The sequence below is a fragment of the Scomber scombrus genome, chromosome 11 (assembly GCF_963691925.1).
Source record: "Scomber scombrus chromosome 11, fScoSco1.1, whole genome shotgun sequence".
NCBI classification, from domain to species: domain Eukaryota; kingdom Metazoa; phylum Chordata; class Actinopteri; order Scombriformes; family Scombridae; genus Scomber; species Scomber scombrus.
Genome location: NC_084980.1, coordinates 28,925,371 through 28,951,620, shown reverse-complemented (window position 1 = coordinate 28,951,620; position 26,250 = coordinate 28,925,371). Strand labels below are relative to the sequence as shown.

At 40.0% G+C, this 26,250-nt stretch overlaps 2 protein-coding genes and 1 pseudogene across 2 annotated transcripts in view; 2 read left to right on the top strand and 1 right to left on the bottom strand.

The window, feature by feature from the left end:
• Positions 1-10,189, bottom strand: part of kcnq3 (potassium voltage-gated channel, KQT-like subfamily, member 3) — a 134,032-nt gene extending 123,843 nt beyond the window's left edge. The window contains exon 1 of the mRNA XM_062429571.1: positions 9,873-10,189. Coding sequence (XP_062285555.1) covers positions 9,873-10,189 — 317 coding nt within the window. The remainder of the gene's footprint in view (positions 1-9,872) is intronic.
• LOC133991108 (tripartite motif-containing protein 16-like) overlaps positions 1-26,250 on the top strand; it is a 445,082-nt pseudogene that overhangs the window by 339,274 nt on the left and 79,558 nt on the right.
• Positions 13,041-19,690, top strand: LOC133990121 (cilia- and flagella-associated protein 251-like; the record flags this gene model as incomplete). The annotated part of the gene is given in 5 exon segments (XM_062428296.1): positions 13,041-13,125; positions 13,128-13,205; positions 19,041-19,099; positions 19,102-19,157; positions 19,252-19,690. Coding segments are annotated over 5 exon segments (717 nt in total), but the record flags the coding sequence as incomplete, so codon positions are not given.

The window sequence follows — 26,250 nt, the reverse complement described above, 5'->3', positions numbered from 1 at the left end:
CTTCCTCCGTTCCTTCCTCCTCCCTTCCTCCCTCCTTCCCTTCCTTCCTTCCTTGACTCGAGGACAACAGGAGGGTTAAGAGTCTCCAATACTTGTGATGAATTGACTGCACATCTCTCAGTGACAGATGTGTAGCAGCCCTGAATGATTGAATAAAGGTAAGCTGAGTTTAAAAGCATCACATTTAAATCATCCATGCAGAAAACACCAGAGGAGAGCTTCAATTGATCAAAACTCAGCCTTAAAGCACCAAAACTCCTGCCTCAGTGCTGCTGCATGAAGACAGCGAGTCTACAGAAGGAAAAGGAAGCATTAAGGATCAAACCATACACTTCTAAACAAGCAGAGCTGAGGCATGAAAACGTCAGCTGGGTTTGTTTTGGAAGGAATCTGAAAGCTTCACTTAAATCAGCATCTTCAAATATTAAAAGATAATCACCAAAACTGCCGTCATGTTGGGTTTATTCAGGGCAGAAAAGACACGAGCTTTAAAAAAATCTGCTAATCTAAAAGCTGCTACGTTGACAGTCGTGTGTCTTTTCTTCGCTGTCGTGCAGCGCGACCGGATGAGAGCCTGCGGACTCAGCTGCTAACGAGCGCTCGTCACCCTAAATAAACTGCTGGCAACTTTTCCCTCAGTTTAACCCTCCTGTTGTCCTCGAGTCAAGGAAGGAAGGGAGGAAGGAAGGAAGGGAGGAAAGAAGGAAGGATGGGCGGAAGGAAGGAAAGGAAGGAAGCACGGAAGAAAGGAAAGAAGGACAGAGGAAAGAAGGAAGGGAGGAAAGAAGGAAGGAAGGAGAGAGGAAGGAAAGAAAGAGAAAAGCAGGGAGGAAGGAAAGGAAGGAGGGACAGAGGAAAGAAGGAAGGAAGGGAGAGAAGGAGGAAGGAAGGAAGGAAAGAAGGAACAGTCAAAACAGACGGGGTCTTTGACCCGGGAGGCCGATACAAAGGTTAATACAGAACGTTTAGAAAGATTTCAGGGTGTGAAGAACGGCCTCCACCTGCAGAGGAGTGCGTGAGCGATGTGATTTACACCCCAAAAAAGAAAAATAAAGACACAAAAAGAGCGACATCGACACTCTGGTAGAAGAAGTAAGGTAGAGGTAGAGAGGTTCGAGCTGATGAAGCACTCTGTGAACATCAGACTGAGGAGGAGAGAAAGATGGCAGATGCAGATTCTGGGAAGCGTCTCCTCCTCCTGTCAGACTCGTCTGGCTGCCAGGACGAGGCCAGAGGTCGGCCACCGCTCCGCCACCAGAACTGCTGATGTTAAACCTCTCATGTTTCCCCTCGCTCGCCCTCAACGTCTCTATCCATATCTCTCTCTCTCTCTCTCTTTCTTGCTTTCACACGTGCTCGCTCGACCCGACTCTCAGCCGACTCTCTCTCTCTCTCTCTCTGCAGATCTGGTTTCACTCTCTCTCCGTACTGTTGTTATGGTAACCAGCATTTCGGTACTGGAGTCCTTCAGTCCTGTGATGGAAGCTGGATATCTGATACTTGATACTGCAAACCTGAAATTCCTCCACAGTCTCGTTACGGACGGACGGACGCCTCCACATTCAGATCTGACCAAACCGGTTCAGTTTAAATGTAAAGGGTTAAAATGTGAAAATAAACGTATGAATAACTTGCACACATTCTTTTTTTGTGGACCCAGCATCAAATTTCTGCTTTTAATCCATTTTGAGAGAATATATTAGAGGATTATGGCAAAAATGTCTAAGTGGTGTAACCATAAAAACTTTGTACCAAATAATTCAACTTGCTTAAAAACAGTAAATTGTCAATAAAACACCATATCAACTAGTTTGGCATGATCTTACATTATAACTTTATATTAAATAAAGCTAATGGAATACAATTGTTATCAATATTACATTTACTCTGGTAACCATGGAGATCAGGAAACATTTACATGTTTTAAGTCCACTTAAATACACTGTAGGTGATCAAATATGTAATATGTATCATTCTTTTGTGGTTACACCATTTGACATTTTCAGGAGCATTCAGTCTTACTTTTGGTAAAAAATGGTGCAAATGTCATTTCAAATGATATAAAACCCATAGACTGTATATAAAATGGACGTAACATCCGTGACGTCACCCATTGGTTTGTGGACTGCTGCTCGGAGGCCAATAGTATCGGATCTGAGCAGCGCCATCTTGAAAATTTCAGGTGCATGCTGGGAAAAAAAAAACATGGATTCTACTTATATGGGCATCAGGAGGAGCATGAGGCGCCCTCCTGAACCTGTGAACCAATCAACCTGTCAATCACCACGTAGCCACGCCCTAATGCATACCCTGCTTTATCGTCACATATAAAATCAGGGAGGCCAAAATGTCCCAAATGAACATCATACTGCATTGAAGAAGGCTTTAAACTAGCGATTGAGACCATAAACACATTTTGAAAACGTTTACTGAGGTTAGAAATCAAGTGAGAAGTTGGTGAATTCTCCATTGACTTGTATAGAGACAGAAGTCCTTTTGACACCAAAACGGTCGCCCCCTGGTGGCCTTTTGATAGAATGCAGTTTTAAGTTACTTCCACGTTGGCCTCCGCTCAGAGGACCAGAACTCCCCGCCTGGTTAAAACCAACAAAAATACTGAATTTACATTTTAACAAACCTGATGCTGCTTTTAAAACTAGTTTTACCATATTTTTTAATTGAATCCATATAACGTCTATCCATACATATATAAAACATGGATTTACAAAGATGACACATATATAATTATACCACCTCACGGGGGGCTGGAGCCTATTATCATTATATATCTTCATATATGACATTAGATATATATTATTAAATACTGGGAGATATATGGTCACAACAAATTCATAATAAACATAAGCCTTATATATGTACTTATTTTAACTTATATCTACATGTATCCAGATGTTGCATGTATGGGATAATAATATATCACCATATAAGTAACATGATATAGGGGCATACTGTATGTGTCATATATATTTTGGCCTATATAAAGTTTCCTGCAGGTTTTTTTCTCCACTGCGACAACACAGCGTCTCTCCTCCTCTTCACGTATCATCTTTTCTTATTTTAAATATATATGTTTATGTGTTTTCTTTATCTCAGAGCACCCGTCTGCTTCTGCTCTGTAATCCCCTTCCCACTCGCCTCTCCGTCCTATACATGTGTCACGTAGCTGAAGTGGAGCCTGTGCATCATCGCTGTGGGTGAAGATGAGCAACACTTCTCCTGCCGGCAACACAAACCTCTGAAGTGCCTCCGAGCAAAGCACTTCACACTCCGAGAGGTTCGCTGCAAGGCGACATCTTTTATTCATGTCTGAACATTAAATTATCAGAATTACCTGGATTTAATATCACGTGTTCCTACAAGTGTATTTATTTAACAAATGAAAATATATTACATTTTTTATATTTATTTATTTTCTCATTTAAATTATGGAAAAATATTGATCATAATGATAATAATAGTAATAATAATAATAATAATAATAATAATAATAATAATGATAATAATAATAATAAAAATAAAAATAATAATGATAATAATAATAATAATAATACAAATAATAATAAAAATAATAATGATAAAAATAATAATAGTGATAATAATAATAATAATAATAATAATAATAGTGATGATAACAATAATAATAATAATAATAATAATAATAATAATAATAATATTAATAATAATAATAGTGATGATAATAATAATAATAATAATAATAATAATAATACCAATAATAATAATAATATTAATAATAATAATAGTGATAATAATAATAATAATAATGTTCATTATCATCATTTTAAAGGAGCAGTTCACCCAAATTATAGAAAAATAAATTAAATAAAACATTTTCTTTATTTATTTCCTCTTGTCTGTTTGTTACTTATAAAATAAATAATACATTTAAATATTAATCACAATAATAATGTTCAAGATAATTTTAAAGGAACAATTCACCCAAATTATAGAAAATAATTTACATTTAAAAATATATATATTTATTTATTTCCTCGTGTCTGTTTGTTATTTATAAAACAAATAATAAATTTAAAAAACATTTAAATATTAATAACAAAAAGATAATGTTAATTTTCATCATTTTAAAAAGGAGCAGTTCACCCAAATTATAGAAATAAAAATTAACAATGACATTTTAGTAATTTACTTCCTCTTATTTGTTTCTAAGTTCTAAATTAAAACAATTTAAATATCATTTTAAAGGGGAAGTTCACCCAAAATTATAGAAACATAAAAATATAGATGGTATCTTGTGTTGAATGTGGCTCATTGACGTGTTTTAACTGTTAATTGTCGAGTCTTTTAATTGGATTGGTTAAAAAAAACAACTTATATCTTTATTTTATGTATTTTAGTGTGTTTGTAATGTGAGTAACCAGATCCTTTAATTAATAATAAAGTATTTTTGTGATCTTTTAGAGATTTGGTGATGAGATTAGAGACAGAAACACGCTGTTAATTACGCCATGTATGGTTTGGTTCATCACTTCCTGTTTGCCGAGAGGATTTTCAAACTAAAACACCATCCTGAGAGATTAAATTGGCTCCAAAGCCAACGAGTGCTCTGTGCAGCTCTGACACCAGAACATATGGAGCGGCCATATTGTAATTTGCATATGTTAACGTGTGTGTGTGTGTGTGTGTGTGTGTGTGTGTGTGTGTGTGTGTGTGATGCTGTCAGTCGAGCACGAGACACGCGATGTGAGATGACTCAGTGTTTTTCAGGCTCGTGTGATCGGGAAGTGTTTCCTCTCTCCTCTCTCGTCTCTCGGCAGAGTTAACGAGCCGAGAAGAAAACAAAGGAAGTGTTTGTGCCCTGAGCGGAGACTCACAGGAAGTAACTCCTCCATCAGGACTGAGCTGAACCCTGGACTAACTGCACCGAAGGGTCAAATCCTACAAGATCCAAGAAGAGAAGGAAGGAAAGGAGGAAGGGAGGAAGGAAGGAAGGAAGTAAGTAAGGAGGGATGGAGGAAAGGAGGAAGGGAGGAAGGAAGGAAAGGAGTAAGGAGGGATGAGGAAAAGAGGAAGGGAGGAAGGAGAGAAGGAAGGAAGGAAGGAAGGATAGGAGTAAGGAGGGAGGGAGGAAAAGAGGAAGGAAGTAAGGAGAGAAGGAAGGGTGGAAGGAAATGAGGAAGGAAGGAAGGAAGGAAGGAAGGAAATGAGTAAGGAGGGTTGAGGAAAAGAGGAAGGAAGGAAGGAAAGGAGTAAGGAGGGAGGGAGGAAGGAAGGAAGGAAGGAAGCAAGGAAGGAAGGAAAGGAGTAAGGAGGGATGAGGAAAAGAGGAAGGAAGGAAGGAAGTAAGGAGGGATGGAGGAAAAGAGGAAGGAAGTAAGGAGCGAAGGAAGGGTGGAAGGAAATGAGGAAGGAAGGAAGGAAAGAATGAAGTATGGAAGGAGGAGGGAGCTAAGAAAGAGGGAAGGAGGGGGAGAATGAAGGAAAAATTAAAGAAAGAGGGAGGAAGGAAGGAAGGAAGGAAGGAAGGAAGGAAGGAAGGAAGGAAGGAACAGTCACATATTTCACCATGTGTTGCTTTTATATCCGTCTTGATGCATTAGATGTTTTATGTTTAAAGCATTTTGAATCGGCTTGTTGTTGAAATGTTCTCGACTAATAAATCTGCTTTATAGAAACTGTGTTTAAATATCATCGCCGTGGCAACTAATCACACTTATTCTCATGTGTCAGTGAAACAGAAGCAAATGTGAGTTTCTGCTCCGGCTTCAATCACTTTAAAAGCTCGGACTGTAAACACGTTCATCTGGAAATAAACCACTCTGTTATTTTCTGTTAGAGACGATAGATGAGAAAGTTAACGTCCAATCAGAGCGGAGTATTTAACACAGCTGAATGTGTGAATGAGACGTTTATTATTATGATATGAGTCAGTAAGGTAACTTTGGTCTCTGCCTGCGATGATTTAAACTAAAGGATTCATTTATAATGTTAATAATTAACCTTTAATTGTTTCATAAATGGAGGTTTTAGGAAAGAAACTCTTGATTTTGACCCATAAAAGTTGTCATTTATAAAACTGTAATATTTATTTAGTTTAACCATTTATTACTGTATATACTATACTGTTTTCAGGGTTTAAAAAAACTTAGTAGGATGTTGCAAATGTTGCAGGAATTAAATAAATCTGCATTAATTGTTGATTTTTAGGATCATTAATGTAATTTCTTGCAAAAACTGGACTAATTACGCCTTTTATAATTAGTTTTTATGTTATTTAATGTTATATTTTATTATCTTCTTATTGATTTTATGTTTCTTTTTGTCTATTAAAACTTTTAAACTGTGTTTTTACTCTAATTTTCTATTAAACTTTCTACTGTTCTCTCTCTTATTTTTTAATTTATTATAGATCCTAATTTTTTATAACAATACAAACATAGTTAAAATTATATTTTATTCTAGATTTTTATTATAAATCCTGAAACTTTAAAAACAACAACAATTTTTATCATTCTTATTTTTCTCATTTATGACATTTATCAGACAGGAGAGCATCCGGACAGCTGTGATGGAGGTAAAGGTCCACAGCTACAGTACGAGAATATTAATTACTGCGTCAGACACACACACACACACACACACACACACACACACACACACACACACACACACACACACACACACACAGTATGAGACTATTAATTAACTGCAGCTTTATTCAATTACAGCCGAAGATTTTACGTTAAATTATGACCTGAGACGGAAAACTTGCAACTTTAAACTGATTATTGCTGCAGTAAAGTTCCCGTAGTGAAATATAATGAAGTAAAGTTATAAAGTGACATCATCAGAGGACTTCAGTAAATGTACTTATTTGTTTTCCACCTCTGTTAAACAAACATTAACACCAGAAACTCCTCTCAGTTTGTGCTTCTCTGCCTCCATTTAACCATTTTCTTACCTTCAATAGACAAACTAATTAATTAGCTGCCCTATGAATGTGATGTTTACTGCTGTCATTGTGCAGTAAAATGAACCTTTAATGAACAAACAATGAGTATTAAAAACAGTCGACCACACAGTTCGTACTCACATAAATATCTAAAAGATGTTTCTACAACTTTCTGAGATAATGAAACATTTATAAAAGATACAATAAATACAAGATGATCAAGTTTTAAATGCTGCTGAAATGACAATTAGTATTCTGGTAATTAAGCCATTTTCTAAGTGAAGACATATAATTGACTATGGACCCAACTGGTTGATTCATTGATACTCAAATAATCGTCATTTCTTAAAGACTTTTATGTCGTACATGAAAGTAAACTGAATATATTTGGATGTTGAACTGCTGAGCAGACGTCACCATGAACTCTTAAGCTATAAGAGGCGGCTGTGGCTCAGGAGGTAAAGTGGTCGTACTACGATTGGCGGTTCGATTCCCAGCTCCTCCAGTCTACATGTCGATGTGTCCTTGGGCAAGACACTTACTTAACCCCTAATTGCTCCCGTTGCTGTGCCAACGGTGTATGAATGCGAGTCAATGGTTAGCTTCCTCCTGATTTGCAGGTTGGCACCCTGCGTGGAAGCTGCCTGCCATCAGTGTGTGAATGTGGTGAATGAGTTGTAGTGTAAAGCACTATGAGTGGTCGAAAAGACTAGAAAGGCTACGATATAAGTACAGTCCATTTACCATGTAATGACCATTTTCACCACTTTCTAACCTTTTATAGACAAACTGATTAATTGATTAATTAGCTGCAGCCCAACGAATGTGATATTTACTGTGTGTATTTTATAGGCCTGATAGTGCAGTTACATAACCCATATTTAATGTTTTATGCTTTAATTGTTTGTGTGACAAATAAAAACATCTGAATTTGTCACTTTGGCGTCAAAGAAATTAAACTTTCTGCTGTTTTATCGACTGAATGATGATCGAGGAAATAACCGGAAGACAATAAGTTACCTACACGTGTAAATTCACGTCAGTTTTAACCTGCAAATCACAGACTTGAGTGATGACATGTGACTGGACAGCAAAGGAAACACACATGCACCTTTCCCACCGGCTGGAAGTCCACTCAGATAAGTTACAGAGCCAATAGAAAGAAAGAAAGAAAAGCTTCCTCTTTAACCTACTTCAACAAAAACACACCATGTTCCATCCTCCATCTGTTGGAGCCACTTATGTAAGTTTGCTGAAGCTAAACGGCATCATTCCCAGAACCAACCCTTTAAAAACAACCTCCAACGCATCAATTCAGATATATATAAAAAATAAAAAAATAAAAAATGACAAGAATCTGCAGCAGAGACAAACTCTTGCAGATTGCGTAACCGGAGCATCTCCAGTGACAAACAAGAGGAAACTGTTCATTCCCAGCATCGATATTAGGTTACAACCTGCATCAGTGGAGCACAAGCAGCAATTAATAGACTGAAAATTGCTGGAACACAGTTGAGTCCGCTCCGGCTGGAGACTCATAACACAACACAGCAACACAAACAGCACAGAGAGAGAAAATAAAGCCTTTTTATTTCCTCCAGCTGCTCGATGGCACTCTCATTAGGGGAGACCGGGGTCGGATGTCACATTTTTTAACTCTGGTGAGAATTACTGATCATCAAAACATCTTCCAATAATCATTCCTATATTAAATGGAAGCTTAAGGATTTTACTTTCACTTTTACAACTTATAAAAGACACTCTGACACAAGGTTTGGGTTGGTTGTCCCTTTAGTTTGATGTTAGTTTTTAGTTTTTTAAGATACAAAACACCAAATAAATATTTTTAAATGAACACCACCTCTATAATAATACTCATCAATGCTCCAATGTGTTTAAAACATGGATTTAAACCAGGTGATTATTTGTTTACCTCTCTAATTAGAAGTAAAATGAAGGAATTTACAGTGCTGGAAGAAATGTAGCCTTTATTAAAAAAAACATTGTTTCATAACATATCCGACTTCTTGACGAACATTTTACGCTATAGCTACCACATGGCTTAAGCTAGCGAGCTAAAAATGGACTCAAATCAAAGCTATTACGTTTGGCTTTTTTAATAAGTGTTTGATTTTTAATCCACAAGCTTATAAATATAACAACACCAACATGAGACATTACTCTAACCCTTGAAAAACGAAAACTAGAAATAAAAACTACGATGAACAAAGCAAAACTGACTCAAACTAAACTAAATTGCAGATAAAACCAGCTTAGTTTTCTTTCAATTTTCTCCATTTTTACTGTATTCTGTTCAGTTTGACGTCTTGTAATAACAGGCTAGTACCAGTAGGGGGCAGCAGAGCGGCTGCTGCATAACGCTTAAGTAAAAAAACGCTTAACGTGCATTTTATGATTTTCTAGAAAGAAGAAGAAGAAGAAGAAGAAGAAGAAGAAGAAGAAGAAGAAGAAGAAGAAGTTGTTCCAGGCAGGAAACATTACAGACCAATATGCAAATATTTAGACTCCAACCTGCAGTAGATAAAAGAGTGATGGAACATTTGTGGGATAAAAGCTAAAAGAATAAAATCCCACTAATGTAAAAGTCCAGCTTCGAAGTTCTCACCGAGAAGCAAGAGACCACAAACACAACTCATTATACCTCAGTGTCAGCATTATTTCATCCTTCACAGCTTCTACTAATCAAAGCTTTCCTCCTAATACCTGAAACACTAAAAACTCAAATAAAAACTACTTCATCACTTGTTAAACTCACTAAAACTAAACCGAAAAATTAAAAAAGCTAACGCAAATTTAAAAACTATAACAACCCTAACCTGTGTGACAACCAACCCGGGTCTCCCCTATTATAATTATGAATAAATCACCGCTTTAAAGTAGTAGTTTAGCCTCATGTACTCACACGAAGGCGTGGTAGAGCAGCGCCCATCCTCTCGGCCTCTCCAGCACATCATACAGCAGGTTCTGGATCTTCCTCTTGCGGATGTTATTCCTCTTGGCCGGCCGGGTGTAGTTCAGGGGGGTCTTGGCCAGCAGCCCGATGCCGATACCCTGAGAGCCCCGTTTAAAGTCTTCCCGACCCGAACCCACCAGCAGCAAGGCGCCATCCTTATCCGCGCCGCCGGTGCCTTGATCCAATAAGTCCCCTGGAGGCGCACCGGAATGCTGCTTCTTCTGCTCCTCCGAGCCGCTAGCGACGGTCCTGGACCGGAGCCCCATGGTCAGTGCTGGATGCCCGGTGTGGGCAGCATGCCATGATCCGGGTGCTAGGTGCTGGATCTGGATCTGGAGACAACTCCCCCTCCACCACCCCCCCCACCGCCCCCCTTTTCCTTCAGCCGCGGGTCATTTAAGGATGTGATCCCCGGCGCGAAGGGAGGTGCTCAGCAGTCTGACTGGAAAAACAGGAGGAAAGGAGGAGTGATGGAGGGAGGAGGAGGTGGAGAGAGAGAGAAGAGAGAGTGTTACATTTAATTTAGGGGCAGCATCGGCATGTGGTGCATTTTTTAGGGGTGCAAAGAGCAGAAATCCAACATGAGATGTGGAAGATTTGTGCGTAAAAACCGAACAGAAGCTACACGCCCATTAAAAAAAAAAGACTGTAAATATTCCAGGGATGCAAACAGAGGAGGTGAGATCACCACAAAGTCGGATAAACTCACTGAGGAGCAGCACAGACGTGTTTCTGCTCCTTATTTTTTAGCAACATTAAGAGGAATTTAGTGCGACACGAGACCAAGAAAACACCTGAATCCCTCCAGCTGAGAACCTGTCAATCAATTAATCAATTAAAGATTCAAACAAGGCTTCAAGCAACAATTGCCTACTTAACAGACACCCTCTAAACACACACACACACACACACACACACACTGTAGACAAAGACCTGGCATCACGCTGCATCCCCTCACACACACACACACACACACACACACACACACACACCAAATACAAACACACTTAATGCAAGCTCAACACAAACACGGCTCCATCCAGACACACCGAGCCTTACCAGCAGCGGATCCGGTGCATGGCTCGAGTCTCCGGGGCTTCCAGCCTCCATCCACCTGCAGAGGAAAGAAGAAGGAGGTGGTGGTAGTGGTAGTGGTGGTGGTGGAAGAAGAGGAGGAGCAGGAGAAGAAGGAGGAGGAGGGTGGAGACGGAGGATCGAGAGCAGAGATGCTGCGCGAAGGAGGTCGATACTGAAACTGAAGAGAAACACGGAGGAGAGGCAGCAAGAGAGAGAGAGAGAAAAAGAGAGAGAGAGGAGCAGCTCTGATCGGCAGCAACGCAGACGCAACGTGCGCGTGCGTGTGTGTGTGTGAGAGAGAGAGTTTATGTGCACGCGCAGGAGCTACACCTTGATGCGTTCATGAGGAGAAACACGCATGTAACCGCAAACAGATGAAGGATCACCGTTAATATGCAGAGTCATGCACACACACACGTGTAGGCAAACATGCACGTTGCACATGCACGCGCACACAGAATGACTACACTGTAGATGTACATTACTGTAAATTAAATTAAAGAAGCATAAAAGATGAGTTTTAATGACATCAATTATGCAAAAAGTCAAACTGATCCCAGCTAATAATCATAATAATAATAAACTATATTTATATATTTGTATGAGAATAAGATTATTAAGCAGTTAAAACTAAACTAAACCACATTAAAATATATTAAAGCTACAATAACAAGTTAAAAGTGACATTAAGACAAATTACAACAGATGCAAAATGAGTTTTTAATGCAGATTTAAATGAAGTCACTGATGATCAGTGTTGGAGAGTAACTAGTTACATGTAATAGCATTATATATATAGTTTAATAACAACATAAATATATGTGTAATCTTTTAGTTACTGAAAAAAAATGTGTCATTAAATTAAAGTTACTGATGGAAATGTTGATGATTACAAATCTGAAGTCAGACATTTAAGATTTTACTCATGTTTTAATATTTAACATGTTAATGAATACATATATTGTTGTTTTTAATATATTATATTTAGTAAATAAATCATGATGTGGGCTTAAATGGAGTCACAGTACCAATTAAATCCACTTTATACATCAAATATCTTTATTTTATATTCCAAAGTCTACATGAACTAATGAATACATTTTAATATGAGAGATAAATGTTGCTTTATAAGAAATGATCTCCCTTATAAATCATGTCAGTAGGAAGGAAGGAAGGAAGGAAAGGTGGAGGGAAAGAAGGAAAGAAGGAAGGAAGGAAGGAAGGAAGGAAAGGTGGAGGGAAAGAAGGAAGGAAGGAAGGAAGGAAGGAAGGAAGGAAGGAAGGAAAGGTGGAGGAAAGAAGGAAAGAAGGAAGGAAGGAAGGAAGGAAGGAAAGGTGGAGGGGAAAGAAGGAAAGAAGGAAGGAAGGAAGGAAGGAAAGGTGGAAGGAAAGAAGGAAGGAAGGAAGGCAGGAAGGAAAGAGGGATGGAAGGAAGGACGGACAGAAGGATGGAAAGAAGGAAGGACAGACAGAAGGAAGGAAGGACGGACAGAAGGATGGAAAGAAGGAAGGAAGGAAGGAAGGTAGGAAGGAAAGAAGGAAGGAAGGATGGAAGGAAGGAAGGTAGGAAGGAAGGAAGGACGGAAGGAAGGAAGGACAGATTGAAGGAAGGGAGGAAGGAAGTAAGGGAGGGAGAAGGAAGGACAGAAGGTAGGAAGGAAGAAAGGAAGGAAGGACAGAAGGAAGGAAGGAAGGAATGACAGAAGGAAAGACAGATGGAGGGAAGGAAGGAAGGAAGGAAGGAAGGAAGGAAGGAAGGGAAGGAAGGAAGGAAGGAAGGAAGGAAGGAAGGAAGGAAGGAAGGAAGGAAGGAAGGAGGGAATACTCTAACAGCTGAAAAACATTGTTTAGAAAAATTAGAAAAGTCATCAAATGTATTAAGTTACATTACTTATTACATTTCAAATACAGTAACTAGTAGAAGAAGAAGAAGAAGAAGAAGAAGAAGAAGAAGAAGAAGAAGAAGAAGAAGAAGAGAAGGACAGATGAGAAAAGGAAGGAAGGAAGAAGAGAAGGAAGGAAGGAAGGAAAGAAGAAGAAGAAGAAGAAGAAGAAAGAAGAAGAAGAAGAAGAGAAGGACAGATGAGGGAAGGAAGGAAGGAAGAAGAGAAGGAAGGAAAGAAGGAATAACAGAAGAAGAAGAAGAAGAAGAAGAAGAAGAAGAAGAAGAAGAAGAAGAAGAAGAAGAAGAAGAAGAAGAAGAAGGCATCAAATGTGATAGAGAAACTTTCTGATCCAGCTGCTGCTGATGTTTTGTATGTTTACATCAGCGGAGATTAAAAGCACAGACACTCTGTACTGTACCAGAGCAGCAGAGGATCATTATTACAGTTCTATATCTAAATATAGCGCCCTCTAGAGGCTGCTGCTGCGCTCATTAAGCCTCACACTCAACTCACTCTGTAACATTTATATATTTAGCTTCTCATTTAAAAAGGATGTACAGTTTGATGTGAGGGGCGAGGTCATTTAACCCTGCTGTTGTTCCTGAGTCAAGGAAGGAAGGGAGGGAGGAAGAAGGATGGACGGAAAGAAGGAAGGAGGGAGGAAGAAGGATGGACGGAAAGAAGGAAGGAGGAGGGAGGGAGGGAGGAAGGAAGGAAGGACAGAGGAAAGAAGGAAGGGGAGGAAGGAAGAAGGAAGGAAAGGAGGGAGCAAGGAAGGAGGGAAGGAAGGAAGGGAGGGACGAAGGAAAGGAGGGAGGGAGGAAGAAGAGAAAGAAAGAATGAAAGAAAGAAAGAAAGAAAGAAAGAAAGAAAGAAAGAAAGAAAGAAAAGAAAGAAAGAAAGAAAGAAAGAAAGAAAGAAAGAAAGCAGGTTCCTGATCTCCATGGTTACCAGAGTAAATGTAATATGTAGAACAATTGTATTCCATTACCTTTATTTAATATAAAGTTATAATGTAAGATCATGCCAAAACTACTTGATATGATGTTTTATTGACAATTTACTGTTTTTTAAGCAAGTTGAATTATTTGGTACAAAGTTTTTTATGGTTACACCACTTAGACATTTTTGCCATAATCCTCTAATATATTCTCTCTAAATGGATTAAAAGCAGAAATTTGATGCTGGGTCCACAAAAAAAGAATTTGTGCAAGTCTTTGAAGCTCTGCAAGACTTTTCTTCTTTAATCTGAGATTTTCTGGTATTGACTTTTCAGTTCATGAGTTTTTCTACATTTGAAAAGGTTAAAAACAGCAGCATTAGTTAATTCTTTGCAGCGTCTCTGCAGCTCATTTAGAAAGCAGGGACACGCTTCAGCATTGAATATCAATGAGTGTGAGTCCCTCAGGTCCCAGAGACGCCTCACCTCACATGAACCAGACACGCAGCAGCTGCACCCAACACGGAGACATCATGTTCACTGTCAGGAGGAAACGACCAGAGGAAAGAAAGAAGATTTTTCTTGCAAATTTGTTGCAGAAACTTCATGAAACTGATTCTGAGTGAAAAACTAAGAAGCTCTGACTGTGATTAAATGTTTCTCTGATACGTTTCCATCAATATCAAACTGTTAAACCTTCCTGTCGTCCTCGTGGGTCAAATTGACCCCGTCTGTTTTGACTTGTTCCTTCTTTCTTTCCTTCCTTCTGTCCTTCCTCCCTCCCTCCTTCTCGCTTTCTTTCCTTCCTCTCTCTTTTCTCCCTTCCTTCTTTCCTTCCTCCATCCCCCCTTCTGAATCCCCGCTTCTGAAAGATAATTATTAAAAGAATTAGTGGAGGAAGGAAAGAAGGAAGGGAGGAAGATGGAAGGATGGAAGGGAGGAAGAAGGAAGTATGGAGGGAGGAGGAGGAAGGAAAGGACGGAAGAAGAAGGAAGGAAGGAAGGAAGGAAGGAAGGAAGGAAGGAAGGAAGGAAGGAAGGAAGGAAGGAAGGAGGGAAGGAAAGAAGCGGGATGGAGGAAGGAAAGAAGGAAGGAAGGGAGGAAGAAGGAAGGAAGGGAGGGAGGAAGAAGGGAAAGAGGGAAGGAAAGAAGGAAGGAAAGAAGGAAGGAAAGAAGGAAGGGAGGAAAGAGAGAGGTAGGAAATAAACGAGAAAAGGAGAGAGGGAGGAAGGACAGATGGTAGGAAGGAAGGAAGGAAGGAAGGAAGGAAAGAAGGAAGGAAGGAAGGAAGGAAGGAAGGAAGGAAACGGGATGGAGGAAGGAAAGAAGGAAGGGAGGAAGAAGGAAGGAAGGGAGGGAGGAAGGAAGGAAAGGAGGATGGAAAGAAGGAAGGGAGGAAAGGAAAGAAGGGAGGAAGGAAAGGAAAGGAAGGAAGGACGGAGGAAAGAAGTCTATTTACAGAAATGATCATTAAATACGGAAAACACATTCAGTCCAGCATATTCCAGGAAATATAATATTAGACACACACACACACACACACACACCACACACACACACACACACACACACACAACACACACACACACACACACACACAACACACACACACACACTAACAGGATTTACCCAGAAGAACACAGAGCAATCTTAAAATAGATTGATTGTACGTCTCGCTGGCCTTTAGTATTCCTACTTAATGGTCGGCGGTCGCTGGATTTCACTAATTATCTGGATGAAAAACGGCAGAACGAGTCTGTAATTGAAAAAGCAATAATGTGACTGCGGACGTCTGCTCGGCTCGGGACGGAGCGACTAGCAGGTCTGAGCTGCTTGTTAAAGGATTTCTGATGCTGATGATGCTTTAAACATTAAATCCTCTCTCACGTCTTTAACCCTTAACACTCCTGTTGTCCTCGAATCAAGGATGGAAGGGGAAGGAAAGGAAAAGAAGGAAGGAAGGAAAGGAGGAAGGGAGAAGGAAGGAAGGAGGGAGGAAGGAAAGGAGGGGAGGAAGGAAGGAAGAAGGAAGGAAAGGAGGGAGGAGGAAGGAAGGGAGGAAGAAGGAAGGAGGGAAGGAAAGGAGGGAAAGGAGAAAGGAAGGAGGGGAGGAAAGAAAGAGAGAAGAAGGAAGGAAGGAAGGAAGAAGGATGGAAAGGAGGGAGGGAGGAAGAAGGAAGGAAAGGAGGGAGGGAAGGGAGGAAGGAAGAAGGATGGAAAGGAGGGAGGGAGGAAGGAAGAAGGAAGGAAAGGAGGGAGGAAGGAAGGAAGAAGGATGGAAAGGAGGGAGGGAGGAAGGAAGGAAAGAAGGAGAGAGGAAGGAAGGAAGGAAGGAAGAAGGGAAGGAAGGAAGGCAGGAAGAAGGAAGGAAAGGAGGGAGGAAGGAAGGAAGGAAGTAGGAAGGAAGGAAGGAAGGAAAGAAGGAGAGAGGGAGGAAGGAAGGAGCAGAGGAAAGAAAGAGAGAAGAAGGGAGGGAAGGGAAGGACAGAAGGAAAGGAAGAAAGGGGGATGGAGGAAGGAAATAAGGAAAGGAAGAAAGAGAGAGGAAGGAAAGAAAGAAGAGAAAGAGGGAGGGAGGAAAGAAAGGAAGGAAGTCAGTATTCCATCAGACACGAAGGTTAAAAACAGGAAAGAGTGCGAGAAGGAGTCGACGTTATTGATGCATATTATTAAAATAATTGTGATATTATGAGTTGCATCTCCCAGGATGTTGCCTTATTAACCCCCTTTGTAGGTCACACCAAGAAAGTGCTATTTATGCTTTTCCTTCCTCTTTGATGCCATGACAACATGAAACATGGATTATTTCTCTCATTGACTGTAAATGTGATGTTTTACAGCCTCTACAGACTCATTCACACCTAAAAACATGTTAGAGACTCATAGATAAACTGCTTTAAATGTTCATTATTGAAGCTTCATATTAGCTTCAGATCAACTTAAAAGTGTAATTTGGGGTTGAATGGAAGATTTTGTTTGCATGTAGGCTAATAATTGGCAACTACAACAACTACCGATTCCCATTTCTAACTCTAAAATATACATGAATAATAAATAAATACATTAAATAAATCACATTTAGGTAAGTTTTGATAAACCTTCTCTTTCATAGACAAGTCTTAAATGTCTTTGAGTGACTGACTGGTGTAAATAATGACTCTGAAGCTCAATTACCTCCTTTTAACTGGATCCACCATCTTGCTTGTTTGACGTCTCTGCTCAGGTAAAGGCTCTGCTCACCTGCGTCTTAGTCCCGCCCAGCGTGGATGCATGAAGGAAACCATTAAAGGAGAGAAGACACACCAATGAAGAGAGTTGAGATGCACTCATAAATGGTTGCAGCAGCCTGGATGTCTGTGAGCGGTCACGCCTCCTCAGTGATCCGCCACCGGAGGGTTGAAGGCCCTGGGCTAACCCTAACCCCCCCCCTACCCCCCCCCCCCCCCCCCCCCCCCCCCAAATCAAAGCTTTCCTCTTAATACCTGAAATGAAATTAACCCCGTCTGTTTTGACAGTTCCTTCTTTCCTCCCTCCTTCTGTCTTCCCTCCCTTCCTTCTTTCCTTCCTCCATCCCCCTTCCTTCCTTTCCTTCCTCCCTTCCTTCTTTCCTTCCTTCCTCCCTTCCTCCTTTCCTCCCTCCCTCCTATCTTCTTTCTCCCTTCTTTCCTCCGTCCTTCCTCCCTCCCTCCTTTCCTTCCTTCTTCGTCCCTCCCTTCCTTCCTTCTTCGTCCCTCCCTTCCTTCTTCCATCCTCCCTTCCATCCTTCCTTATTCCTCCCTTCAATCCTTGACTCAAGGACAACAGGAGGGTCAATGTAAAGATGTTGGTAACAAGTTCATAAGTCACTTTCCTCTCAGTGGGATTTGAACCTGTGACTCAGCGGCAGCTTCGTGTCCTATCAGCTTCCTGCAGGACGGACAGACTCTCTGCTCCTCTCAGCCAGTAAAATTACACGAATGATGAATTTGTTCCACTCACGGACGCGAGTATCGATCAGCGCCTCGTCCGTCACCGATCACTTTACACCCACATATTGACACACGGAGAGCTTTGAAGTGCTGCAGAGCTCTATCAGTCCAGTCCTGCTCTGTCTGAGTCCTGATGGGAGTCTCTCAGGTCACTGGGTGCAAACTTTTTGGTTAACCTCCGTGTCGTCCTCCTGGGTCAAATTGACTCTGTCTGTTTTGACTGTTCTTTCTTCCTCCCTTCCTCCCTTCCTTCCTTCCATCTGTCTGTCCTTCCTCCCTCCCAACCTTCTCTCTTTCTTTCCTTCCTGTCTCTTTCCTCCCTTCCTTCCTCCCTCTCTCCTTCCCTCCTCCCTTCATTTCTCTCTCCTCCCCTCCCTCCTTCTCTTTTTTCTCTCCTACCTTCCACCCTCCCTCCTTCCTTCTTTCCTCCCTCCCTCCTACCTTCCTTCCTTCCTTTTTTCCTCCCTCCCTCGTACCTTCCTTCCTCCCTCCTTTCCTTCCTTCCTTGCTCCCTCCTTCCTTCCTTCCTTCCTCCCTCCTTTCCTTCCTTCCTTCTTCCTTCCTTCCTTCCTCCTTTCCTTCCTGACTCGAGGACAACAGGAGGGTTAAATATTGTTAGGAAACATCTGTAAAGGACAAGTGAACATGAACAACGCTGCTGCTGCTCAGTTATTGACATTAAAGATCTGCTGCAGATGTTTTAAGGTATTAAAATTGTGGTTTCACCCCCAAAACATCCTGTTGAAATGATACTTATTTAATAGTTTATATCCTTTAATTAATGATGAACCTGGTGTGACTACTGTCTGACTGTCCTCCTGATGGGTCTCTTTGGGTCGTTTTGGGTCGTCCCGTCGTCCTCGTCACCTGTCTGGTGTGACGGAGGTTTTTTATTCTTCACCTTTCACGGCTGAGTGCTGCAGGCAGCGAGGCGGAGGCAGCAGCAGAGAGGCGCTGAGTAAAGTCTACCTGTTACTTCTGCTTTCCTGCAGGTTGTATTCCCCACCGTACCGCTCCTCCATCCCCCCCCTACGTCCCCCCATCACCCCCCTTCGTCCCCTCCATCGCCCCCCCTACGTCCCCCCATCGCCTCCACCAGAGGTCGTTGAAATGAATCATTATTCTGAGCTACTTGAGACTGAAGCGTTCTGTTCTTTAGGTACTGAAGGCCAAAGACGATGTTAAAGTTTGGTTTTTCTCTTATTTATTTAATTTATTTCTTTTTCTTACATAAAAGCATCAGGAGAAGAAGAAGAAGAAGAAGAAGAAGAAGAAGAAGAAGAAGAAGAAGAAGAAAAAGAAGAAAAGAAGAAGAAGAAGAAGAAGAAGAAGAAGAAGAAGAAGAAGAAGAAGAAGAGAAGGACAGATGGAAGGAGGAAAGAAGAAGAAGAAGAAGAGAAGGACAGATGAGGGAAGGAAGGAAGGAAGGAAGGACAGATGGAATGAAGGAAAGAAGGAAGGAAAGAAGAAGAAGAAGAAGAAGAAGAAGAAGAAGAAGAAGAAGAAGAAGAAGAAGAAGAAGAAGAAGAAGAAGAAGAAGAAGAAGAAGAAGAAGAAGAAGAAGAAGAAGAAGAAGAAGAAGAAGAAGAAGAAGAAGAAGAGAAGGACAGATGGAAGGAAGGAAAGAAGAAGAAGAAGAAGAAGAGAAGGACAGATGAGGGAAGGAAGGAAGGAAGGGAAGGACAGATGGAATGAAGGAAAGAAGGAAGGAAAGAAGAAGAAGAAGAAGAAGAAGAAGAAGAAGAAGAAGAAGAAGAAGAAGAAGAAGAAGAAGAAGAAGAAGAAGAAGAAGAAGAAGAAGAAGAAGAAGAAGAAGAAGAAGAAGAAGACAGAGTTACATTTGCCAGAACACATCAGTGGTTACAGGTGTTTCCTGCTGTTAATCCACTAACCTAGTTTTCACCCCAAACTCTCTGTTTCCTGCGCTGCCACGCTGCACCTGTTTGATATCCTGAGCTTTACTGTGTCTCTAGTCTGCACGTACCTTCTGTTTTTAACTTTAACCAGAATTAACCTTTATAATACCAGACTGTCTGCAGCATAGTCATTCATGTCTGTGTGTTCAGAGTTATGATGGTCAATGAGGTTTCTTTGTCTCCATGTGGTTCAGTTTAAATTTAAAGGGTTAAAATGTGAAAATAAACGTATGAATAACTTGCACACATTCTTTTTTTGTGGACCCAGCATCAAATTTCTGCTTTTAATCCATTTAGAGAGAATATATTAGAGGATTATGGCAAAAATGTCTAAGTGGTGTAACCATAAAAACTTTGTACCAAATAATTCAACTTGCTTAAAAACAGTAAATTGTCAATAAAACACCATATCAACTAGTTTGGCATGATCTTACATTATAACTTTATATTAAATAAAAGTAATGGAATACAATTGTTCTAAATATTACATTTACTCTGGTAACCATGGAGATCAGGAACCTGCTTTCTTTCTTTCTCTATTTCTTTCTTTCTTACGTTCTTTCTTTTCCTTCTTTCCTTATTTCTCTTCTTCCCCCCTTTTCTGTCTTTCTTTTCTTTCTTTATTTCCTTCTTTCTTTCTTTTTCTTCTTCCTCCTTTATCTTTCTTTCTTGCTTTCATTGATTCTTTCTTCTTTCTTTCTCCTCTTTCTTTCTTTCTTTCTTTCTTTCTTTCTTTCTAAGTGATAAAATATGTAATATGTATCATTCTTTTGTGGTTACACCATTTGACATTTTCAGGAGCATTCAGTCTTACTTTTGGTAAAAAATGGTGCAAATGTCATTTCAAATGATATAAAACCAACAAAAATACTAAATTTACATTTTAACAAACATGATGCTGCTTTTAAACTATTTTAACTGATTTATAAATTGATCATCTTACCAACACTTATTCATCACTGAACCGTATTTACAGCTGAATGTGTTAGTTAGAAGATAAAATCATGACCATCTCACAGATTAGTGTCAGACGATCAGCTGATCAGGTCTCATGTTCAGCGCTGACGAGTCGTCATGTAACAGGAAACAAGCCGGTCTGAAGACGCTTTCACTGAAACAAAGTGCTGAGCTCAGGGATTGTTTTTCTGCTCGTCTTGCTGTTCAGATGAAACTGAATCTTTTCTCCTTCAGCTTTCAGAGCAGCTGTTTGTTAGAAATCAGCTGTCGACTCAGCAGTTTCCTTCTGTTCACGACTAAATTACAGTAAGTTACATGAAAATCACAGTAAAGTATTAATGTGTTTCTACAGCAAACTAGACACAATATCACTGTGAAAACACAATATTTTAATGTAAAATCACAATATGATACTGTAATTATGATCTGAATTTACTGTAAATTCACAACAATTCACATTAATATACATAGTAACATATTGTGTTTTCACTTTAACCACAAAATTACTGTAAAACTACAATATTTAATAACTAAATTACTGTAAAACTATAATATTTAATAACTAAATTACTGTAAAACTATAATATTTAATGATTACATTACTGTGTGGTGCTGAACCTTTATCACAGTAATTACTTGTAATTATGGGTGAGCGATATGACAAAAATATCATATCACGATTTTTTTTATAATAAAAACACGATCACGATTTTATCACAATTCTTTTTTACATTGATTTTTGAGACTAATTTGCAAGTTTCTGAACAGTACAACAAACAATTTCCCATTACAATTTCTCTCAAAGCAATATATTAACGTGTTAATGGTGATAAAATAACTTGTTACTATTTATAGCACTGATAACAGAAAACTTATAGCCTAACTGTTATAGAAATGCGCTAGCATAATGCTAACGAGTGCTAACGAGTGCTATAACTGCCGTTTAAATTCTATAAATGTCATCAAATTTACATAAATCAATAAACAGGTTATGGTCAAACAAACAACCAGTGAAACATCACTTGACATAACTTACTTTTCATTTAAGGAGGCACATTAGGGAAAATAAAGATAGCCGGCTTCATAGCGTGTAACGCATTAACCGGACTGAAGGAAACCATGGCAACAACACACTTAGGTTCCGCCCTCAATCTTTCTAACAATGTCTATAACCTGATTATCAAAAATCCAGCAGCTTTAGAACATATTATTGTTCAGACATTGTTTTTATTTTTTTGGTTTAACGCTAGCTGTTGCCTCTGGCTGCGGTGTGGCCGGTGTGGACCATAGACTGTATATAAAAGGTGTGGACGTCACGTGAAACGTCTGATGCGTCATCATAGAACTGCGTCATATAGAATGTGGCCCATAGACGATTCTAAGATCTCTCTGCTTTGTCAGATCGTGGACACGTTCTAATCCTTCACGATCTAATATGGTCATATCGCACACTCCTGCTTGTAATTGCAGCTTGCTGTAAAATGTTGTTTATTGTGATAATCTGTAATAATCTGGTGATTGTTAAAGTGCTAAAATCATAAAGTCTTCCTCTATTACTGTAATGTGTTGTCATGTTTAAAAACAATGCTTTAATATACCTTTAATTATCTTCTCAATGCCACTTGAAATCCAACCAAAGCTACTTATTATTTTCTTATTTAACCCTCCTGTTGTCCTCAAGTCAAGGATGGAAGGGAGGAAGAAGGAAGGAAGGGAGGAAGGAAGGAAGGGAGAAAGAAGGAAGGGAGGGAGGAAAGAAGGGAGGAAGAAGGAAGGAAAGGAGGGAGGAAGGAAGGAAGTGAGGAAGTAATGAAGGATGGAAGGGAGGAAGAAGGGATGAAAGGAGGAAGAAGGAAGGAGGGAGGAAAGGAAAGAAGGAAGGAATGAAGGTAGGAGGGAGGAAAGAAAAGAGGAAGGGAGGAAGGAAAGAAAGAAGGACAGAGGAAAGAAGGAAGGGAGGAAGGAAGGAGGGAAGGAAAGAAGGGAGGAAAGAAGGAAGGGAGGAAGGAAAGGAAGGAAGGAAGGAGGCAAGGAGGGAAGGAAAGAAGGAACAGTCAAAACAGACGGGGTCAATTTGACCCGGGAGGACAACACAAAAGGTTAAAAAAATAATGTTATTAATGATGTTTTTCTGAGTGTAATTTCCTCCATTAGTCCGGTTGACCCTCCTCTGCCACCGTAGTGATTTTTCAAGCTGCTTTTTTGTGTCTTTTTAACCTCGTAACTATGAAAGTTGGATGAAGCGGATGAATAAAACATGTTGACCACATCATGCAGATATAACACGGCGGCTTTAACGCCTTCAATTATTCACCAGCTGGAACTCTGACAAAGACCACGCTGCTGCTGCTGCTAATACTCACACAGGAAACTAAAAAAAAAATCACTCACCATGGTTACAAACATCTGTCAACATCCCAAAAGTCGACACAGACACAAAAAACACAATTGACCCGTGTAGAGATATTTCAGCACCACTTTACAACGAGTCTACCCTTATAAAAGCTTTGTGAAAGGTTTATAATTAGCTTGTTAACCTTTTTAAAGCATTAACCCTCCTGTTGTCCGCCCGGGTGAAATTGACCCCATCTCTTTTGACTGTTCCTTCTTTCCTTCCTCTTTCTTGAATTTTTCCTTCGTTCTCCCCACCTGCTTTCTTTCTTCTTTTTTATTTCTCCTCTTCCACCTTTATCTGTCTTTCTTTCTTACGTTCTTTCCTTTTTCCTTCCTTCTTTCTTCCTCCCCCATTATCTTTCTTTCTTTCTCCTTTCTTTCTTTCTTTCGTTCTTTCCAGGCGGGGAGTTCCGATCCTCTGAAATGAGGCCAACGAGGAAGTAACTTAAAACTGCATTCTATCAAAAGGCCACCAGGGGGCGACCGTTTTGGTGTCAAAAGGACTTCCGTCTCTATACAAGTCAATGGAGAATTCACCAACTTCTCACTTGATTTCTAACCTCAGTAAACGTTTTCAAAATGTGTTTATGGTCTCAATCGCTAGTTTAAAGCCTTCTTCAATGCAGTATGATGTTCATTTGGGACATTTTGGCCTCCCTGATTTTATATGTGACGATAAAGCAGGGTATGCATTAGGGCGTGGCTACGTGGTGATTGACAGGTTGATTGGTTCACAGGTTCAGGAGGGCGCCTCATGCTCCTCCTGATGCCCATATAAGTAGAATCCCTGTTTTTATTTTACCCAGCATGCACCTGAAATTTTCAAGATGGCGCTGCTCAGATCCGATACTATTGGCCTCCGAGCAGCAGTCCACAAACCAATGGGTGACGTCACGGATGTTACGTCCATTTTATATACAGTCTATGGTTCTTTTTTTTTTTCCTTTCTTTCTTTCTTTCTTTCTTTCTTTCTTTCTTTCTTTCTTTCTTTCTTCCTCCTTTCTTTTTCTTCTTCCTCCTCTTTCTTTCTCCTCTTTCTTTCTTTCTTTCTTTCTAGGTAGATAAAATATGTAATATGTATCATTCTTTTGTGGTTACGCCATTTGACATTTTCAGGAGCATTCAGTCTTACTTTTGGAAAAAAAAATGGTGCAAATGTCATTTCAAATGATATAAAACCAACAAAAATACTAAATGTACATTTTAACAAACCTGATGCTGCTTTTAAACTAGTTTTAACATATTTATTAATTACTCATCTTGCCAACACTTATTAATCACTGACCCTTTACTGACCGATCTGGACTCTGGAGGCAGAAGCTCCTCCAGACGTCACCGTGCTGTTTCCACTCAGAGACGTCGCTCTGTGATTGATACCCATCTGTGAGATTGATACGTTTATTTTAGCATTTATGCTGAACGCTTGTATCTTTGAGCGTTGACACTCCAGCAGCAGCAGCTCGATCCTCCGGGAGTCGACAGCTGGAGTCATTTCTCACGCAGCGGGAGACACGAGCGCTTTGATTCATGGCGGCTTTAAGTCAACGAGCGTCTCCAGAGGAAGGAATCACTGCTCGGCCGCCTCACGTGTTCATCTCATGAAGGTTAACTCATCAGTATCTGATCCAACCTCAGTCTCACACTGCAGGTTCCCCCTCTGAGAGACACACTCAGGTCTTCATCTATAAGTGGAGCGATGTTCAGTAGGTGTAACCCTCCAATCTGATCACAATGTGTGGAGAATGAAGACTGTAGAAGCAGCAATTCAAAGTTTATCTAAAATATGAGATATTTGTCTTGTCTTTTTATTTTATCGTCAACCTTCAGTCAGTTTTATTCCTGACTTTTATTCAGCTGTGTTTCTGCTGTGGTGTCAGATGGACGGTTGGGACTCATGCTTGACTGTTTTCTTGTTTTTCTCTTATATTTGTTCTTGTGCTAAACAATAAGAAGGTTCTGCTGTTTCCATGCGTTGTATTCAGAGTTAGCCGTGGATCTTAAGTCCTTAATTCATCATTGCCAACGACATGGATGGAGTATATTTACATCTGACTGTTCTGCATAACGTTTATAAAAACATTTGCCATCAGAATAAAGTTTCAGTCGTCTGAAGCTCGTCCTCAGGTCAAGGAAGGACAGGAGGAAGGGATGAGGAAGGAAGGAAGGAAGGAAGGAAGGCAAGGAGTAAGGAGGAAAAGAGGAAAAGAGGAAGGAAGTAAGGAGAGAAGGAAGGAAAGAAAGGAGTAAGGAGGGAGGGAGGAAAGGAAGAAAGAAGGAAGGAAGGAAGGGAGGGAGGGAGGAAGGAAAGGAAAGGAAGAAGGAAGGAAGGAAGGAAGGAAGGAAGGAAGGAAGGAAGGAAGGAAAGGAGTAAGGAGTAAGGAGGGAGGGAGGAAAAGAGGAAGGAAGTAAAGAGAGAAGGAACGGAGGAAGGAAACGAGGAAAAAAGTATGGAAGGAGGAGGGAGCAAAGAAAGAGAGAAGGAGGGGAAGAACGAAGGAAAAATTAAAGAAAGAGGGAGGAAGGAAGGAACAGTCAAAATAGATGGGGTTTGACCCGGGAGGACGACAGGTGGGTTAAGATTTATTTGTCTTCGTGCACAGATGAGGCTGAATTGAACTGCACTTCGCTGTGTGTGTTGAGACAAAGAAATCACAAAACTCACAGCTCAGTTGGGATCATATCACAGTTGTAAGTTGGGATGTGCATGAGCCTATTTTCACAGGGTCGACTAATCGATGTTTATACCCGACGACTAATCGAATATTTGCTGCATGCCGACGTTTACAAGGGTTAAATAGATAATGCCTCAAAAATAACTCACAATATTCATAACAAGCTTTAACTGCACAAACTTGTATTAATTTAAATGATAATCAGCCTTCATGTATTTACACAAACACATTAATTAAAATAAAAATCTTGCAGGCTTACAGACACTAAAAATATAACAGCGCTGAGCCTAACCTTTACAATCATGTTAGCAATGAGAGACGTAACGTTAATCCTCTGATATATTCTCTGAAAATGGATTAAAAGCAGAAACGTTATTAATCCGAAACCTGAGACGTGTTATAGTGATGAAACCAGGAAGTAGTCAGCACCGAAATTACGGCTGAGGAGTCGCTGTCGTCATTCAGAGCTGCTGCTGCTTGGATCATTTGAATATATATCAGAAAACAGAAATCTCTC